The 21214-nt window shown below is 36.1% G+C and overlaps 1 protein-coding gene across 2 annotated transcripts in view; it reads right to left on the bottom strand.

The window, feature by feature from the left end:
- The window catches only part of PDS5A (PDS5 cohesin associated factor A), an 81115-nt gene that overhangs the window by 23259 nt on the left and 36642 nt on the right, over nucleotides 1-21214 (bottom strand). For both annotated transcript variants that reach the window (XM_054202292.1, XM_054202291.1), the window contains exons 7-17: nucleotides 18207-18287; nucleotides 16582-16722; nucleotides 15420-15535; nucleotides 14530-14624; nucleotides 13615-13760; nucleotides 6859-7010; nucleotides 3841-3954; nucleotides 3110-3191; nucleotides 2293-2341; nucleotides 2033-2172; nucleotides 417-532 (exon numbers count right to left, since the gene is read on the bottom strand). In XM_054202292.1, coding sequence (XP_054058267.1) covers nucleotides 417-532; nucleotides 2033-2172; nucleotides 2293-2341; nucleotides 3110-3191; nucleotides 3841-3954; nucleotides 6859-7010; nucleotides 13615-13760; nucleotides 14530-14624; nucleotides 15420-15535; nucleotides 16582-16722; nucleotides 18207-18287 — 1232 coding nt within the window. The remainder of the gene's footprint in view (nucleotides 1-416; nucleotides 533-2032; nucleotides 2173-2292; nucleotides 2342-3109; nucleotides 3192-3840; nucleotides 3955-6858; nucleotides 7011-13614; nucleotides 13761-14529; nucleotides 14625-15419; nucleotides 15536-16581; nucleotides 16723-18206; nucleotides 18288-21214) is intronic.

The raw sequence follows: 21214 nt of genomic DNA, 5'->3' as shown, positions 1-21214 counted from the left end.
AAACCCCACCACACTGGAAGCATTCTGATCAACACACAGTTGCGTGAGTTTCAAAACGTAATTAGGTTGCCAGACAAGTCTCAAAAGAAATCCAAACATTCTCTTACACAATCCCACAAAAGATAATTAATTCAACTGCTATATGGAAGACTGTGTTGCAGTTAACTATGTGAAAATAATGATCATCACTTTCACCTTAAGCCCCACAAAGAGCAGTTTCACTGGGAACAACTACTATATTTTTAAAATCATTTACTGATGTAAATGAAAATGAACACATCTACAGAATTATTTAACAACAACAAAAAAAGCATATTACCCTATTTACTGCTAGGACAGACTTAAGAGAAATTCCAAGAAAAAAAAATTATTTTTTTGGTCATTTAAATCATCTTAGTATGATCTTTCAAACTTACCTAATGGCTTCTGAGTCAATATGTACAGGGGCAATTCTTTCCAAAAGAAATTTGACCATTTCCAGAAAAGGATTTGTTGGCTGCTTAGGATTTGCAAGTTTCCGGGCTATCTCTCTCTACAAGAATGTTAGATACAAACATGAATTATACTCATTTTACTTACTACTTAAGCATGTTGAATAAGCTGAATATAGGCACTTTTAACCACAGAGGTTGTCTATATAACCAGTGAAATGTATTGGGGGGGGGGGGGCTGATTTTATCTCCAAATCTTTCTTTATCTCAATATACTGAAAGCAGACACACTTTACCAAATTTTATTTACATGTAAGAGGTATTTAGGTTTCTAGTGAAAGTTCTTCAGAGCTTCCTAAGGAATTGCAGACCAGAACCAAAACAGAATCGAGGGAGAGCTAAGTGCAATGTAAATGGAATTTAAGTATCTGTGTCGTCAAGAGTAATCCATAAATCTGTAGGTAATCCTGTTGTATGTATGAGATTTCATAAGCAACAACAAAAAAAACTGCAGTAAAAGCTACACTACTGCAGATGTGCAGAAGCACTACACTACCTTGAACAACAGATGTTTGGATCCTATGTACTTGCCTTTGAATATTTTGGATCCAAAAATCTGGTTTTCCCCTCTGAATACCCCAAATGTCAAGAACATTACATTCAGCTGCAAATCCAGGTGGAAAAGAAGATATTTTTTGTTTTGAACAGAAGTCTAAAAATCTCTCTAAGAAAATGACTTCTTGACCTTCCCTCTCCTAAGGGTTGGACGCTGCAGACATGACAAACTAGGAAATTGTTCTGTTATGCTAATTTACCTTCAGGAAGAGGGAAGAAACCCTGGCTCTTGCAGCCGCATCACTGCATTCCCAAAGTGCAAAATTTACTAGTTTAGAAGGAGACATACTCTCTATATCAAGTAGTTAGGACATAATTCTGAAGGTCATTCTGTTCTCTTCCCTGGACAATTTCAAAGTCATTAGACAAACCCCAAGAAGCCTATGTTTGTTTGTTGATGCTCTCTATTGTAATTTCTGTCAATGAAATTGCTTACTTTATTTTGGGACCACAATGAAACAAAATCTGTGATTGTTGGCACAATCTGTAAATCTCTGGAAAAGCCTGATTTAATATTAAGGTGTGCATCTTCATCAAAGAGATTAAATAGATGAGAGAGATGGAAAGACTGATCTCAAAATAATGTTCTAGGAAGAAAAATAAATTAATAATATGCAGATAGTATAATATTTGTCTTGCTGGTACTCAGAACAAGTTTCATCAGTGTCAGAAAACAGTTTAGGAACCTTACCAGAAAAGAGACACTTGAAATAAAATATTTAAAAAACAATTAAATTAGTCTTTCAGACTCCATGCTCGATGCTTATAATCCCAGGAAGGAATAAAGCTAATGTTTCCTTAGAAAGCAAAATAATCACCCAAAATTATATTTTCCATAATCTCTACAGGTTAACCAAAAAAGTATTTCATGAAAACCGGAAATATATAAAATTCATGTTAAGGTACCAAAGGAGACCATTAACTCCAAATAACTGTTTTAAGAACAAATATTTAAGGTATAAAAGTTTGCTTTTCCATTTCCTTACCACACAGACATCTGCCTGTTTACAAGAACATGTAGGGCTAATTAACAGTTCAAGCTGGGACCGAAGTTTCTCATCATCACCCAGAACCTGATTGAATTTCTTCACAAAATCTTGTGCTTTTCCAGGATCTGGAAGATTTTCTGTACGATTAAACACAATTTAACATAAGATAAATATACGATTTCAGTATCCCAGGTTTCACAGAAGTATAATTTCCAGGAATACTGTAATAACAGTTTATAGAACTTATTAATACTTACTTGCTATGGTCATCAGCTTTCCAAACATGGCAGCACTGTTTGCTTCTGACTGAGGACAACAGCAAAAACAAACAAACAAATCAGTGATATCTCCTTTATAAAATCTACCTTTAAGCTGACCTGTTAGTTCTTCTGCAGCGCTTTATTCTACTCTGGAATCTTATGCTTTATGTTTTTGTTTTAAGAATAAACACTAGAATAGCATAACAGTATCATTAGCAGCTACTACACACAGAAAAAGGGGAAAAAATATTCTTGCAATATCAAAGAACCAGAGAAATTCACTAATTCACATAACAGATCAAAATCAATTGTTGAAAAAAGACCTAAAAAAAACCCTCCAAACAATTCCCCCCTAGTCCACCCCCCCAGCAAAGCCCCAAAGCAATGCCCTTCTAGTTAAAGTTTCTGCTAGTTTGAAAATGTGCTTGTAAGTAAAATTCCAGTATAAATACTTAAAAACTTGTTTTCAAACAATCATTGTGTTATGTTACAACATATTTCATTCTCAAAATATGTTATAAATAATATGTTATAAAATGATATGTTATAAAATGAGAAACAAAAAAGTTGGAATTTTTTTTTTTAATTTTTTCCAAAGTTATTGACCAGTAATATAAAATAATGGTAAGCATAAGGAGGCCATATACCTTTAAGCATTACTGAAAGCAACTTTACTTAATGAGAAAAGAACATTGTCTGCATATGGAAATCAACAGAATAATAAAGTCACACTGAACATATGATATTTTAAAAAACCCAGTAAATTAGTCTAACAGGTCCATTGGACAAAGTATTAATATTTTCAAAACCGTACAGTGGGCTGCTTATGCAAGTCTAGTAATTCTCGTACGTGACTCCTTAGCATGTTCTGGCACTTCCACATCTCATTCAGTGCTCTGCAAAAGCGCAAAACAAGAAAAGAAAGGCTTACCAATTTGTTCATGACAAAAACATGCTGGATGTATTGGTAAACAAGATTGTTTATTTATTTCTCTTATAAGTGCAACATCTGCTAGGTACAATCGAAACCTACCAAGTATTAAAAATAACCATTCCAAATAAGGTGGTACTGATTTTCTTTTTTTTTTTTACAGAACACCACCTCTCTTATTATTCTACTTGGAACAATTTCACATATGCAGGACAGCCACAGTATATCTTATAACCACCCAAACGATCTTGAAAATAACACTTTCAAAATAAAAAACAGGCCACTATCAACCAGCATTCAGTTATAGATATCTTCATCATGGACCTAACATAGAGCAAATCTAGAAGTCATTACTTGAGCACTTTTAACTCTGCACTGTTCTCATTGGATGAAAATGAATGGATAAAACCACTCTTCTCAAATTTCAAGGTATCTTTTTGTCTAATTGACATGTAACGTTTGTATGTAAAAGGGAAATGTTTTTAAATTCTACTTGCAAATAATGCTAAGCATCAATTACTTACATTTTTATTTAAATCCTGATAATACAAGATGATACAGACGTTGGAAAAGCCTGAGAAAGCAAGTGTTTGCTGAATACAAGCTATACTCACTTGACAGCATTTGGATCCAAGCTAGCATACAAATAGTACAAGCACTTCATTCGCTCTTCCGTTTCCAAATTGTGTGGAACGAGATACTGAGCAAAGATTTTCTCTACCAGTAATCTGCAGAAAACAAGGAGATAAAAAACTGTACTTTTACAAAAATGGTGATACCTTTCAGACAAGCTGAAGGAACAAGAAATATTGGAAGTCATTGAAACTACATTTTACGACAGAGAAGAAAAAATAGTGCTCTTTCTCATCTGTAAAGATCCGTTCCGCTGTTGATACAAAGATTAACAAGAACTGCTTCTTGAGAGCTTTTCCATGTTCTTTCATTTTCACCTCTAAGAAGGAGTAATTGCTTTATGTGTCACCATCCAAATTCTCCTTTTTCTTTAGGCTCTGAGAATCTCCCTTTGTTCACACTTATACATAAACAAGGGGGATATAGACAGTAAAAAGCCCAAATAAAGAAGAAAGAATACAAGAATATATCTCAAGAAGAGGGAAAAGTAAAAATCTGGGAATGCCATATACAAAGAGCACAGAAGGCAGCACAGGTCAAACACACCATATTTTTGCTCAAAGAAAATTCCACGAGACATGGTGGCAAGGCACAGGAGTAAAAGGATGATCATGAACATGACTACAACTATGTCAAGGCCCACGATAACATTAAAGAAAACTTGGCTTTCTCCCTTTGAATGTACATTTTACTACTGATGACTCCAAGAAGTAAATTACTTGGGGTACAAGATCTTCAGATCTCATTGGAAACCACCTCTGTTTAACATACTAGGAGGTTGGAGGCATCAGAGTTATCTTACTAATTCATGAACATTGGTCTAGCCCATGTCTCTACAGATACATGTTCTAGTAAATCTGTCAATACAAATGGTGAGACTACATCACGCCTTCCCTGGTCCATGTTGGTTAGGGTGAAGATTTACAGAAATATAGAATATCTCTGGGACACACTTTTACCCTGTGGGGAAAGTCAATGGCTAGCATATCAAGAGTGGGTAACAGGGCAATGTTTAAGATGTGGTTATTTTACCCCTTTCCCTATGCATTTGTTGCAAAACAAGGAAGCCCAGAGCACACAGGTGATAAGCAGTTCTTACAGTCAGAAGTTCTCAGTCTTGAGTAGACGACGCACATCAATAGTCAAGTACCATCAAAAATATTATCAAGTGACTGAGTTAAGGACGTGTGGAGGAAATTTGTTCTATTCCACTTCATGCCTGAATACTGTGTGATACTGTGCTATTATCCTTTGAAAGAACTAGTGTTAATCCTGTGTACACAATGGGAAATACTCCACATCTCAGACAGCTGTTCACTGTTACTTTTTATCCTCCTCCCTCATTACAGAAAGAAAAACAGGCCAGAGTTGGCTAATTTTGACCTCTGCTTCTGTGCTTAGGTGACTGATGGACTCTGTCTTAAAAGATTATAGCATTTCTACTGCTCTTCAGGTGCTAAAAGTATTAACTTTCTAATTCTGACAATGGTAACATTGAAACCCATTTATTCCTTCACTCTGAGATGAGGAAACCAACCCAATGGTGTGACTAAGCCAGAACTTCACTGTCAGCCTTAAAAACTACCAGAATTTGAATTAAAATTGAACTAGAGAAAAATCAAACCATCAATCTTTCGGAGTGGACACCCAGAAAACAAACAGCATACAATCCATGCCTACTCATGAAAAGACAGTTTCAATGGCTTAATCAGACTTTCAGAAGAAATCACTTCAGAGGAAGAAACTCAGCTTTGATGACACAGTCTTTCCTTAAAATTCCTTGCCTCATTTCCCTGACTGCATTTCCTGTGAGCAGGAATATGGAAAACATCTGTCCCATTCACTGTAGAACTTCGATTCATTCCCTGGTCACTATCAAACCTGCGTACTGACAGGGAGATGTGAACGTGCTAGAAAAAACATGAATGAACCTCTCAACGCAAATTAAACCATAATTGATGCACAAACATATGCAGAATTAGCTTTGTACAATCTATGTGCAGATTTCCTAATTTTTCACTATTTAATACTTCTACCTCAGCAGACTTTCAGTGTAATTTCTGCATGTCAATCTCATAACCATATCTTTCTTCTTCTTAAAAGAAGAATTACGTCAACTAATCGAATACGTAACTCTGTCCCACTTATGATCAGCCAGATGAACAAAGTGAGAACCTTCACCACGGCAGCAGTAAGAATTTACTGTCATAATCAGCAACTGAAGGAGGTTATTAGCCCATTCCAACTAGTCACTAAGATCACGCGCCCTACTGAGGTAGCAGACTGTATAAGCAAGATGCTAAGAAACATTACAAAGAAATGGCTGGCTTGTGAGTCTGCTGAATTAAAAAATCTAGGCTGAAATTCTATCTTTGTGTGATCTCATAGTTTGGCTTTCCTTGTGAAAGACAAAGAATTAATAATGAGAGTTGAAAACTATCTTCCAAACCCTCGGCCAAAATACTTTTCTCTAATCCCAAATGGTATTTCCAAAATTAAAGGGACTGAGTGACAAAACAGGGGAGACCAGACAACAGTGGAAGCACCCACAACATTTCTGCAGCTTTTATGTAGAAATTAACCTTTTAGGTAGAACAACATACCAAAAGGAGATGTCTGTGCGTGTACTGTGGTGCATACATGCACGATGCTCACAGACCATGGATTTTAACATGCTAGCCTCTGGAATGTTGTATGGCAAACATGAACTGCGTACAGCGTATGCACAATTTGACAATTTTTTCTATGCAGTGGTTAGTTAACAACAATCTACTATCATCACAGATCTAGTTCCATCAGTAAATAGAATGAATACATGAACAGACAATGCGACCACCCTGAGTATCTTAGTACATGTCTTAATGATTATTAATTAAATCTATCATACTTAAAATCACAAATACAGAATGTAATATAACAGCTTTCTCAGGATAAGCACATATTTTCAGAGTATCTCTTATGACTATACAATTAAATTAGGAAGGCTTAGGTTGACTCACTTGTCATCAATGCTATTTTGATAATATATGTGCAAAAGCTTATCCTTTATCCAGCTCACTTTCTCTGCAGCATCTTTTCCAGCCTCGGCATGAAGACAATACTTCTTGTATAGCTGGGCAAGACCCATCATAGCTTCTTTTCTTACTCGCCACTGGAGGAGGAAAAAAAATGAAAAGGAAGTGGGGAAGTGGTTTTGGTAAATAAATGTCAAACATATACAAAATATAGTAAACATGTAGAAGCGTGAAAGATAAAACGGCCACACTCTGATCTCCTACATTTAGAAACTTCAAAAGCTGAAAATTGCTGTTTAGAATGTCTAAAATGAGAATTTGTAAAGCCTACATAAGGGATTACTTCTCTGTAGTATGCAGATTAAGTATTGCCTGTGCAGAGGAATCCAGTACTCCTCTGGGTTGAGCGAAGAAAGTCCGGGAGCTAGTCAGCATAAAAAAAAGTTAAGTACAGCTTAACATGTATGCCTGAATAAGTGCCTTCTTGAGCCAGGATTTGGAAGACTTATCTATTCAGAGACAGGCGGCAATCAGAGGTGGCAGCATTTTATCTCCCCATAGTCTTACACGGTCTTACAACACGCTTGTCTAGAAAGGGGAGATCCGGAGCTTAGGCCTAGCTAAACCTGCCAAGGCTTGAACTCGTAGGCCACTCTCCAGGACAGTGGGAGAGGCTCTTCTTGCTGAAGCCTTTAAGTAATCACTGTAAGACTCCAGGGACCCAGGAAAAAGCGAGACTACAACGTCCCCAGATGGAGTTCCTGGGTTTTCCTCCATGCTTTTGGTGGTCACTACTTTATCCCCTCATGTAAACAGGAAACGTCCCACTATTAAACACTTTAACAGACAAGATCTGTAAGCTCTCCTACGCTGACTCGTGGAAGGAATCACACCAGAACAGGCTGAGGATTAATTTAGAGAGAATAGTTAGCATCTCCCACTGAATGATTTGCACAGTAAGCCCCAGAAGAAACTTGTTTTGCCTCACCATTTAAAAAAAAATGCATGAATTTCAAACTGAAAGAGATAATTTCTTCAAGAACACGCTAGATGTCAATTTTGGCCTTGAACTTCAAGGACTAACTGCTCAAATCATTTCACTCTATCAAGCATAAATGTAGATACAATCATTCACACTGTGCATAACTTCTTCAATCTTGTTAAACTGAAGGCTTGCTTTAATAACACTAAGTGAGATATTGCACATTTGATTTCTTAATAGTTTTACTGAGTGACTTCCTTTACTTGAAGGGCAAAGAAAAGAAAAATCTTGAAGATAATATGTCTTATGTCAGCACAACCACCTTAGACACCACAAGTAGTTGGAACAAGTTATATCAAGAAGATGGAAAAAATAAAACTATATTTTCTTACATATTTCTTAAATATTAAAAACACAAGTAACAGGTCAAGATGGTAATGACTTTGATAGTATATAATATAATACTTTGTTTTCACAAAAGAGAAAAATTTTAGATATAAATTGACGTTATTGTTTAACTTCTCTGCAGGAATTTGTTCACACCCATTGCAATCTAAAGCACATTTGAAAGAAAATAAAGGTCTGAAAGAGAAACATTTTCAGAAAAGTATTCATCAGATCTCCTATATGAGACAGGAAAGATAGCAAAAGTATCGTCAGAACACAGTGAAGAAGGATTGCAAGAAATGATTCTAAAAACTTTAAGCCTAAAATGAAAGCAGAGTACTTAACAAGGGGTTATAAGGAAAGGAGGTTTGGATTGTCAATAGATTTCTGATCATTGAAATTGCTGTAGAGAATAAAAGTCAGAGCACACGGTTTCAGGCAGAAGATGGGAGACACCCTTAGATGGAAATCCCTTAAAGAATGCTTTGAGACATCCTGGAAGCAACTCAGTGAACAGGAGATACAGGTTAAAAAAAAAAAAAAAAAAAAAAAAAAAAGAGTAAGGTGTTACTGAGAATTAAAGCTCGAAGAGCATAAAGTAAAAGATGAAGACAAAGGAAAATAAAGGGGAACGTAGTAATCAATTTCAAAGGGAGCAGATCAATAAACACAGCTAACAGAATTACTACCCTGACTGAATTAACAGAAGAATTTTGAGTGTCTTATCTTCCTTGGTTAACCAGCATAATTAAACTCCTTCACTGAAGACTGCTGAGCTGAGTTAGAAAACCTGTTATTGAAAATTCAAGACAACCCCTTACCTGTCGGAATAGCTAACCTATTCCTTCCATAGAGTTAAGAATATTAAAATCTTAAAAATCTTTCTCCTTCATCTGGAAAAAGCCACAATGGGTTTTAGTACACACAGAGAAGGAAGAGTTAAAACTAACACATGAAGTAAAATATGTAAAGAGAAACAGAAAATGGGAGTCTGTTCTATGGCTCCTCATTCTATAGCTTTTGACTTCAAGCTGATGATGTGAAAGTCTGTTCTCATGACAGGACTGAGACTCTAGACCACAAAGGCTGTTAGGAGAAATGGGAACAGAAGTCAGCTGTCAAAACCCTTCTCTAACTTTTCCGGTTGTTAAGTTTACCCCAGTATAAAAGAAAAGTAGCTGAACCATTTTTAGAAGCTTTTAAAAAAATTGGGTATCCTGAAACTAATGATTATGAAAAGTGAAGACACTGCAAAGACCCTAGAGACAGTGGTCCAATGGAAAATTCCTCAGAACAATTCTTACCAAAGACTGGATTCCAGTTTTTGGGATGCCTCTGTTTCCAGAGTTACTTTTCCAACTGGACCAATAAAAATGGATTTGAAAACTACAGGGGTGTGTGTGGGGTTGTTTGGAGGTTTTTTGGTTGGTTTTTTAATAGCTGTAATCATTGTACAGATGTGCATACAGATTGAGTTAGCTAAGGATTTTTTAAAAAAAATAAATGAAGTACTGTCTTTTAGCCAAAACCTTTTACCCTAAAAAAGTCATTAGGCTATCTTTACTAATACTGTGCCAGTGAGAATATGGTCAGGAGAAAAAACAGACCACATAAATGACATAACAGCATGATTTAAATTTGAAGTTTTCTAGATTCCACTTTGTTTTATAAAGAAAAAAGGCAGAATTGAAATGACAGACTAGTGTGTTTAAACAATCAGCATTTTACTTCAGCCTGCTGGACAAGTGTTCTTTTTATAGTAATATCTATACTCATTTGATAGATGATTGCAGGCCTAAAAAGAATTACATGAAGTCAAACTGACAAATAATCACTTAGGAGTCTAAAAAAAATCACTAAGTATTTTTTGTAGGCATTTCTAGTCAATCCTCAATTTTAATTTCTCCTCAGGATGTACTTTCATTAAAGCTCTCTCCAGAGATTTTTGTAAGAGAAACAATCTAGAGATAAAGTTATTCTTCTCTGATGAATGCCTGAAAAGGCACCTAACCTTGAAGTGTAATATATCAGCAAACCCCTGACTGGTGCGAAATCACAGAGTCAAACATATTAGGAACATTTAACTACCACCGCACGGGGTCTAAGGCTACACCAACTGAAAATTCCTAGCGTAGTGGAAATGAGTACTACAGCTGTACAACTGATTGCCTCTTGCTGATGGCGACATGCTAAAGGAGAACAGAGACACTATGCAGAATCACAGAATCATAGGGTTGGAAGGGACCTCTGGAGATCATCTAGTCCAACCCCCCTGCCAGAGCAGGGTCACCTAGAGCAGGTTGCACAGGAACACGTCCAGGCAGGTTTTGAATGTCTCCAGAGACGGAGACTCCACCATCTCTCTGGGTAGCCTGTGCCAGTGCTCTGCCACCCTCAGAGTAAAGAAGTTTTTCCTCGTGTTTAGGTGGAACTTCCTATGCTCAAGTTTGTGCCCGTTACCCCTTGTCCTGTTGCCAGGCACCACTGAAAAGAGCCTGGCCCCATTCTCCTGACACCCACCCTTTAAGTATTTCTAAGTGTTGATAAGGTCCCCCCTCAGCTGTCTTTTTTCCAGACTGAAGAGACCCAAATCCCTCAGCCTTTCTTCATAAGAGAGGTGTTCCAGCCCCCTAATCATCTTGATAGCTCTCTGCTGCACCCTCTCCAGCAGTTCCCTGTCCCTCTTGAACCGGGGAGCCCAGAACTGGACACAGTACTCCAGGTGCGGCCTCACCAAGGCAGAGTAGAGGGGGAGGATGACCTCCCTCGACCTGCTGGCCACACTCTTCTTGATGCACCCCAGGATGCCAGTGGCCTTTTTGGCCACAAGGGCACATTGCTGGCTCATGGTCATCCTGTTGTCCACCAGGACTCCCAGGTCTCTTTCAGCTGAGCTGCTCTCCAGCAGGTCAGCCCCCAACCTGTATTGGTGCGGGGGGTTATTCCTCCCCAGGTACAGCACCCTACACTTGCCCTTGTTGAATTTCCTAAGGTTCCTCTTTGCCCGAAGACACAATAACAATCATCCCATTCTGACTAGGTGGAAGTCCCAGTGGGAAGTGGTGGCTACACTAAAAATTTTTGTATCTCACAAAATGACTTTCTGGGCTTGTTTCTTTAGTGGCTGAAAAAGGAGGAAGGTGGTCTTAATCACTCCTGCGAAACGTGCGAGGTCAAGCTGCAGGTACAACTAATTGAAGAGCTGCTTTATAATAGTGAACATACTCAAAATCAGTATTTCTCATTGTGCAAAGAGGACATCCTTTTGTCAAAATCCATTACAGTAACATTAAAAAGGGGAACATAAAAAAGAGAAATTATTTCAAAAGAATTAAAGTAACTAGCTAGTGTGACATAAGGAATAGAAAGGACGCCCCTACCAAAAAGGAACAATAACAAAAAAAAAAAAAAAATCAACATGGCTACACAGCACAGTGATGCCTGCTATTAAAAGATCATCCTCTGAAGAGCACGGAGCCACATCCGAAAGAGTGTAAACAGGAAAAAGTATAAGCTCTGGCAAGTTGAAGGTAAATCCTTGATGAAGCATGGCAAAAGTTTCAGAACCAAATTATTAAAAGCATATTAATTAAATATCTTCACCAAAGTCTCCGAAGCAGGAAGCCTTCCAGACCCTTGTAGGGCTGAAAGACAAACAAGATTTATTCCAGGAGGGAGGTCTGAAGAGGTTTCTTAAAGTGTCATTAGAAGACATTTTAAAACAAATTAATAAAACAAGTAGTAACAAAATCAGTAAGACCAGGTGGTATCCCATCCATGACTTCTTCAGGAATTTAGAATTGATACACCAAATACTAACTATTCTGTTATTGCAATCTGTCAATGAACAGACTGAACACAGCAAATGTGAAAGAAACCGAAGGGTCCCAAGAGAACAGAGTGCCACTCACCAGAATATCTGATTTTGAATGGGCAAACAGGTTGAAACAGAACAGTAACAACTACAAAGAGCAGGCACTGCTGAAAAATGAAGTCATGGGACTCGGTCATTAAATTTTACATAACGGGAAGTTTTGACCAAGAAAAAATAAATTTCAACAGACTCACAAATATACCAGTAAAATGCACCAAGGATCCCAAAAAATATTCCAAAGTCTCACACCAGAGGATCTTAAAATAAAAATCCCATTGTGAATTAATTATTAACTAAAACATAGGAGACGATGAGTGGAAATAAATGACTGGTCTTCACAATGAAGGGAATGAAGGGAACCTACTGATGGATTCAGAAGGGAATCCGTGACAGAACACATGAAAAATTATTAGACAATGAACTGAACAACGTGCATAAAATTTACTGAGGCAGTTGGATCTATCATTATAATGAGGAACTGCAGAAAAATGTTACACTACTCAGTTGTTACAATATGAAATGAAAGAAACTCAAAATAAGGTCAGATTTTTCCCATCTGCATTAACTCCGCATATATAGTACTGGGCAATGCATCATCTGAAATTATTCAGGGAAAATACTCAAGTCAACATAGATGTTTTCCAAAATAGTCAGCTCAGTGCTCAGAAATAGCATAAAAGACAGAGAGAATAAGAGAAAAAAATTATCATGAAGTATGTACACAATATGGTGCACACCTTGAATGCCATGGCCGAGTCTGGTCACCTTGGTTCCAATAGGATATAGAACAACCAGACAAGAATGATCAGAAGTATGCAATAATCAATTTGTGTGGAAGTTCATGAGGTGATTATTTAGCTTGAAAAGTAGAGGAGTGGAGAAGATATGGTATACGTATTTATTAATTGTAAGTGTGTCAAAGAATATTTATTATTTTACATAATGCAAGAACGATGAGATACCCAGTGAAATTATCAGACAAGTTCAAAACAAACAAGTGAAGTTACTTTTTCCACACATGCATTAAACTTGAATTTACTGATGCACATGCCATGGATGCTTATAAATAAGTTCAAGAAAGAACTTGACAAATTCATGGAATAAAGTTCCATCGAAAGCTGTGATGAACATGATCGTGCAGATTTAAAAATCCTTAAAAGACAAATTGCTGGAAGCCAAAACTGACAACTATGAGAATTAAACTGGGCTATAGGGAGCTTTGGCCTAAACATATGCAGCAATTCTTATACTGTTCCAATACGACTGCGTTCCTCACAAGTCAATGACCTTATTTGCTTGACAACACTTGATTGGTGCCTCTGTAACATGGAATCTACATTAAGATGTTCTGGTAAGAAAATTATTTTTTCCCCCACAGTATTCTAAGTTGATAGTCAACTCTAAAATTCTCTATTTATGTGGCTTTGTTTTTTTTGGTTTTACTTTTACCATATTACATCAGAAGCAATATTCCTGAAAATAAAATATTAACACTTACCCGTTTGTCTAGCGTTCTTTCCCTTACAAAGCCAAGCAGCTGATCATTGACTAAAGAAAGATCTCTCTTGCCCGCAGTAATAATTGTAACAATAACATCATGTCGAATGGCTTCTTCTGGGTCATGTGATCTAACCTTCAAATATTCTGTTATGATCAGAAACAATGAAAAGCTTCGCTTTTTTATGTACATATGACGTATTCTGATTTGTTAATAATGTCGGAACAATTAAATGTCAGTCACACATAATCAACCATATAATCTATTAAACATGTAACTGCCTACAGGAAACATCTGTTCCATCATTTTCTACGTTAAATACAAAACAATTACATACTTATAAATATCAGAAGAATATAAAAGTGAATCGCTTTTACAATAGCCTCATTTGCAACAAGCAATGAAGTGAAATAAAGCTGATTAGAATATACTGATAATAAAGGGGAGTGGGGAGGTGGGAAGAATGCCATAAGAAATAGAAGTTCTGCTCATAGTTAAAACGATGCTGAAGCGAAAAAAGAAAATTCATTGTTTAGATCAGCACAATGGCATTTTCTGAACTCAGTGGAAGAGAGTACTGGGGAACACGCTGACTGTTCTTGAAAATAAATCAAGATGTTCATCAATATTTGCTTTGACTTGTTAAAGTTTCACTAGAATCTGAAATTACTTTAAAACTCATTCTGCAATGGGTAGCTTTGTAACGACTCCCTCTGACAAAGCCCACACATCGTCACACACCCCTCTCTAATAACTAGCACTTGTCTTCAGCAGAAAGCAATTATTCAGTAGTGAGCTCTTCCATCCAACATTGGACTTGATACATTTTAGAACTATACTGCTATGTACAGAAATAATTACATTCTTCCTTGCTCATTTCTTAAATTATTCTAAACCTCTGTATGAGCATCTCACCAGTGAGGTCTTTTGCTAAGTCTGGATGGTTCATTAAACAATGACTGGCGAATTTCACACTCTCTAATCTCACAGGGACATGGATATCATTGAACCTAGAGGGACAGAAGATGATGAATGTTAATTTTTAATTAGCCTTGCAAATCAAGATTATTCTCTATGTAGTAACATATGTTGATTGCATGTTCCATTAACTATTAGAATCCTTTTATATGGCAAAATAATACAATAGAAATATTTTGAATTTATCTCCATAATGTACCTCATACAAATTTTATGTTATTTCTTGTGAAATTGTCAGGACTAAAATTAAAGGATGAAGAGACTATATGCGGATGAAATGTTGACGCAATGGATTTTGTCCATTGACTTTTGAACATAATTCTCCATACACTGTCAACCACGTGTGTTCGTCTCTCTCCCTCTCTCTCTCTCTATATATATGAAATTATAAAAATATAAATTGCCATATAACATGTAGCATTTGAAAACATTCACTTTTTAAAAAATGATACATTTCTATATTTACTTAAAATGAATTATTTCTTCACTCAAAAAGGTAAATGCCAATAAAACACATATAGCTGCAGATACAGCTGAACAGTATGAAATTTCAAACAATGCTGGCATATCTATTCTGTAATTTTTGCTATGTATGCAATGTGCTGTCTACCTAACCTATATTGTCATAGCAGACATCAATATAGCAGCAGTACTTCAGGCTTCTTCATTCTAAAATATAACTGTATGCAATTCTCTGCTTCAAAGATTTAACAAAAGAACTTGTTCAAATACAAGCAAACAGTTATATCCTATGAAAAACGCAATACTATCACAAAATTCAGAACCATAAAAACAGAAATTCAGAATTTTTTCCCCGTTTCTCTTACCGCCCAAGAAAGCACTGCCAAAGAGGACGATTTTGTGTGGCCAGATCAGAATCTTTGGAGCCAAAGAGTTTAGCCAGAAGTCGAACGACAGCCAAACGTTCTTCTCCATCATTGCTCTAAAAATCAAAACATGAAAAACGCACTGTAAATCATTATCTGTAATATCTTAATAACAATTTCTGGCTTCCTTTTCCTTCTACTTTTATAAATTAGATTAGAAAGTGAGTTTGACATTATTTCTGATAATCCTCAGTCTCCCTAATTAGATGAATATAGTAAAAATACACAAATAGCTATTAAGGTAACATATACAGCCACTGACTAGATGGCTGTGCTTTGAAAACTCCTTCTCTTTCAGGAACAAAAACCCCCACACAGTAATTTTTATAACATATATCCCTAACAATTTCAACAATGAACAATCTTATTTTTGTTTTAAAATAGAGTTTAAGACTATTTTACGTGTGTGGAAAATTAAACCGAAAATTAAGATGTTATAAAATAGATGTGCATGATAAAAGATATATGCAATTTCACCAAATACCTATTTCTTGATTATTTTTGTTTATCGTCACCTTACCCTGTATATACATGCACACACATAAAATTACTTCTCTTGTCCATTTACAATCTTATGAAAGACAAATAGCTTTTTAATTAAAAAAACCCAAGCCCCCCACATCAGGATGAATTAGCTATTTCCAAGGATTCAAAAGAAGTCAGCTGTCTTATTATCTGATTATGACAAATCTGAGAAAATATTTGGAGACACTTCTTCTCTTATTAAAACATTATTTCGGAAAAGAAAATTCTGCAAATCAATACTGAATCTGACATACCTGCATTTCATGAGATAAGCCAACCACAACCTAATTACTTTATAAAATTTCCGCTGAAATCCAAAGATTAAGTACATATAACTTTTGTATTAGATATAATGATTATATATTTTGTGTGCATAATACACCTTTGCCAGCACAGAAAGCACACAGCTGTGTACAACTTTCCTGTGTCCTTCCTTCAATATTACATTTCTCTTTATTTTAAAGTGATAAATATTAAATTTTTATCCCTCCAGTAGAACACTTATTAAATCTACAGCTCTGCACTCTTAATATCCACACAACTTTTATTACTCGTCCAAAGCATCATTGTCACCTACCTTCAGCTTGAATTCAAGCTGTGGCATGACAGATAGCAGTAAGTGAGGATCTATGGCAAAAAGCTCTTGTATCAAATCAAACACGTGTTCTGATAAGTCACTTACTGAAGACTTTCCCAGTACCAGAACCTGGTTAAAAAACTAGAATACAAACAATGTTATTTAGCAGATTTTCCTTCATTAATGCAAACACTATTTTAAAAAAATATTTTAACATAGTATCATTAATGCTTTATTTCTAATGGAAGGCACTCAATACATATTTTTTTTCTTTACATCAAAGCATTTCACCCTTAGAGTTTTGGCTCAAGCAAATTACCAAACCAACATCCTTCATAATTCAGTTCTATCACTTCTTTTAGGAATGATTCATTCATGGTAATTTGATAATTTATAATATCAGTAACCATCTTGTCAGCAAAATTAACACGTAATAAGAGAACTGTTGATTTAAAATGCATATCGTCCACTAGAAGTTGAGAAACAAATTTTGTATTTTATTTTTAATTTTCTTATCATTTAAAACCAATCCAAATTGAAGATCACCAAATGTTGAAAAAGAAGCTTCTCTACTTCTACTTTTAATCCATTTTAAAGAATGTCCGATGACTTTATGATGTGTCTTGTGATATTTGATGGTAATGTATCAAGGTTGTTAGTGATCTAACAGGAAAAAAAAAAGTAGCTTAAAATATGAATGATTTCTTTTGGATTTGTTAAATTTTAATATGCTTAATATACTTCCTATTAGATACTGTGGGTTAATATTAATATTATTTGAGCAGTGCAAATGCTACAAAGCTATTACACACTTGAATAAGAAAGTAAGAATAATAATATTAAATCAACTCAAAGGTCACTCTATGCACTATCCTGTTTCCAGCTATGACTAATTACAAAAGCTTAAAGAAACAGGGGAGTTGGAAAGTGGTACTTGTTAGTGAGACTCCTTGAGCTTTCAAATACTTACTGATTAATCTTTTATGAATTTGCCTAATTCCCTTTATAAACTACTCCGGCTTTTAACAATTCTATGGGCTTCAGCGCCAAGGGAAGGCAACAGAATGGACCAGGCTACATCCCCCACAAGACTGCAGTAGCTATTTTAATAGGTAGAACATACAACATTGACATTCAACAACAGGTATTACAGTAGAAGGAAGCCTTGTAAGAAACTCCATTCTTTTAGTCTTTACAACTAAAACACATTTATGATGGGGAAAAAAAGTATCTAGTAAAGAGCTGGTAGTTTGAAATGCTTCGCCCTAGAGCTTGGTATGAAATTAGGCTGCCTGGCTGCTGGACATATGAAGTACTAACAATTCTGTTTATTGCAACAGGGTTTTTTGGTGGTCACCTGTTTTCACAGCCTAGATTTAAGCTTAACTTCAGACTGAGATGGGTAAAAATTAATTTCCTCTTCCCTTATTTGAAACATCTGACATACTTCTTTAACAATTGAGCTAATAATATCCTATTTGGAAAATTATATTCTCTTAGCTGCATTACAAAATGTGCCTTTTATAAACAATATTTTTAAACAAACAAACAAATCTTCAACAAATCAAGACAGTAACAGGAACACTCGTTACTTGTAGCTAACATGGATTAATTAATTTACATACATTGGCAATACACGGTTCAATGGTCTGGACGGTCCTTTTCAACAGGACTTTTGCAAGATCAAATGCTTGTTTATTAAGGTTCTGAAATAAAGAAATAATAATAATAAAATTTTAAAGAGACAAACTATTTCAGATGACTTTACTTTTCTCTCCCAGCCTTAAAAGACCATGACTTTAGAAAGGTATGTTTTACCACGAATCTATTTGTTTTCAAAGCTATCTAAATTCAGTTATGTTAATTCCAAAACTACAGACAAATCTTAAATCTAGTTTTCCACACACTAAAAAGATCTAACCCAAAACCATCACTTCTTGCACATTCTTCTAAGACTTTGTCACTCTGGTTGTTACCTCTAGCATTGCATTCATATCTATAAGAAGTTTTCACATGCAATCACATTAAAAATTTTGAAGAAACAATATCACACCTTCATACTTTGATAATTAACACGCACCAAATTTTTCCAATGAAAAGTGAACTAGTCTAACTTACATATTCCTTAAAGACCCACCCTGTAGCAAAGTTCAGCCATGTCTAGAAGGTAAAACTGTGCACTGACTTCTCCATGGGCTGTACTGTGTGCTCTGAGATAGCCCACAGAAAGCACCTACACTTCAGCAGAGGTAGCTACAAACTTTCCAAGTAAACATTTGATTGCAACATGACAAATCTGAACATTGTTTTTATTACTCTCGGGCAAGATAAGGAATGTAGCTGCACATCTGAAAAATGTGGCTGTCTAAATCTGCACAAAACCCAATATGCAGTATCTCATCTCGTCTAGGGATTAATGCAGTTTGGAGGCGGGGCGGGGGGGGGGGGGGGGAGGGAAGGCGGAAGGAAAAAAAAAAAAAGGAAGATGGATTAGCTGATTGCCGTGAAAATTATAAATGACTGCAGACAAAATACAGGCAAAACCTAAGGACGACTGATTCTTGGAAAGACAGCATTTGGCAAGTCTACACTGAGAATGACTCCCTCGTGTTCTTTTAGCTGATGAGATGACAAACCGAAAAACAGTTCATCAACTGATAGTAAAGAGAAACAAACGGCCAAAGGCGCAAACAAGTATTTCCTCAGTCACCATAGCACTAAACTGATATCTCTTTATAGAAGAGAGACAGATACGTATAAACTCTTCTCAAATTCAAAACAAAACAGTTTCTCTCCAGACCACGATAAAAATCTTGTTGGCAGGTACGTCTGTATTAAACTAAAGGACTACCAATCTCCTACAGAAAACGTATTTTATTTGGATCTTCGATACAGCTTCAAAGATTCCTTGCAATGAAGCTGTGTTGGGGTTTTTTCCCCTAGACAAACTCTCCAGAGATAAAAAAATACCCCAAACCAACAAACCAACAGCAACCCAAACAAAAGAACCCCAAACCAAACCCGAAAACCCCCCAAAGAACCAAACACCAAAACAGCCTAGAAGAGAAAAAAACCCAACCACGAAACAACAAAAACAAAACAACCCCACCAAAATGGAACAGAATACATTATCCCAAACACATATTTCAGCTCCTTTACAAAGACGAACTTCCATTAAGTGTAACAGTCTAGCCACACTGGTACTTTTTTTAATGTCGTAGCAGAGAATAACTAGTACTCAATTGCTTTGCACAGACATAAAAGTATTGTTATTATATGTTCTCTACAAAAAAACCCAAACTGTGCTTTTAAAGCTATGGTGCTTCTCATTTACATACCTAAGAACAAACAATTAATACAATCACAGAATTTCCTAGGAGAAGTGTTCATGAAAGAACATAATTACTGCAGTCAAACTCTGCTAGGCAGAGCAGACTAAAGAACTTTCTGTTGTTTGTTTGTTTTGTTGTTGGGGTTTTTTTTTTGTAACTGCCATGGTAAAGAACAGTTTAAGTTCTATTGTTACAGGAAACAAACAAATTAAAACAGACCAAAATACTGACCAAAGTATGATAGTGAGCACTGACTACAGCTTATTATTTCCTAAGTCATGATGGCCAAGAGCCAGCAAGGACTGGCCACCAGCCTAGAGGCCAACATACTCAATGCAGCACAACCCAATATTTACACCAAGTTTACCTCCCTCTTTATCAGACCCTTGCTTGAGAATTTCCTCCATTAGGCAAAATTAGCTAACCATGTTAATGCCAAAGGACCATATTCACTTCTATTTTGCCTACACCAAGTAGTCACAACACATTGCTCCGTTGTACAAGGTTTACCAGGTCTTTGCACCCTCAGAGCAACGCCCACCATCATTAATAGCATCACCCAGCACCTGACATACACATCTCCACTCCTCTATTTCCACTCCTGATCTCTACTGCCTATAATTGATTAGAAACAACTTACAAGGAACGGCATATTTCAAAGGACTCTTTTTCTATTGTTATAAGAGGCCTCCCTTCTTGTTAACAGTTTTAATAAGATATCATCTTGTTGCTGTCAATAAAAATTAGCTGGCAGAACGATATTCCCATCTCATGGTCACGACAGAAGGAATGTAAACTGACCTCAGGTGACAGATACTTTTATACACCCATTGCTAAGATTTCACAGGTGAATGACAATGGCCATGGCTTAGTCACTCCTGTGCTATACATTTCTATGAATTCTCCCTCTTTAGGTAACCAAAGGAAAAACCCCTAGTTTTATGCGCTAATTTAACTTTAATTATGTAGTCATGGATGGAGCTGCCTTAATATTGTCATTATTTTAAATTAATAAATGAACAAACAGAAACACATACTCGCTAATCAGAGTACAGTTCATTTACTCATAACTGAAACTTACTGTTCTCCATACAGTTTTCAGTAAGAAGCACAAGTGTTTTATCAAGGAAATTTCCTTGGTCAATGCAAGGCAACACCAGCCTGGCATCTCACTTTCCCTGATTTCATGGCTAAGGGAGTTCGGTTTATTATCCTTTCAACTTTATTTTAGCCATTATGGTAAAGGTACTTCAAAAGCTCGACTGCAGACCCAGTGACGAGATAATAAGTCACACGATGAA

Source organism: Rissa tridactyla, chromosome 5 (genome assembly GCF_028500815.1).
Source record: "Rissa tridactyla isolate bRisTri1 chromosome 5, bRisTri1.patW.cur.20221130, whole genome shotgun sequence".
In the NCBI taxonomy this organism is placed as follows: Eukaryota; Metazoa; Chordata; class Aves; order Charadriiformes; family Laridae; genus Rissa; species Rissa tridactyla.
The sequence above is the reverse complement of the archived record's forward strand: the minus strand, read 5'-3'. Positions and strand labels throughout refer to the sequence as shown.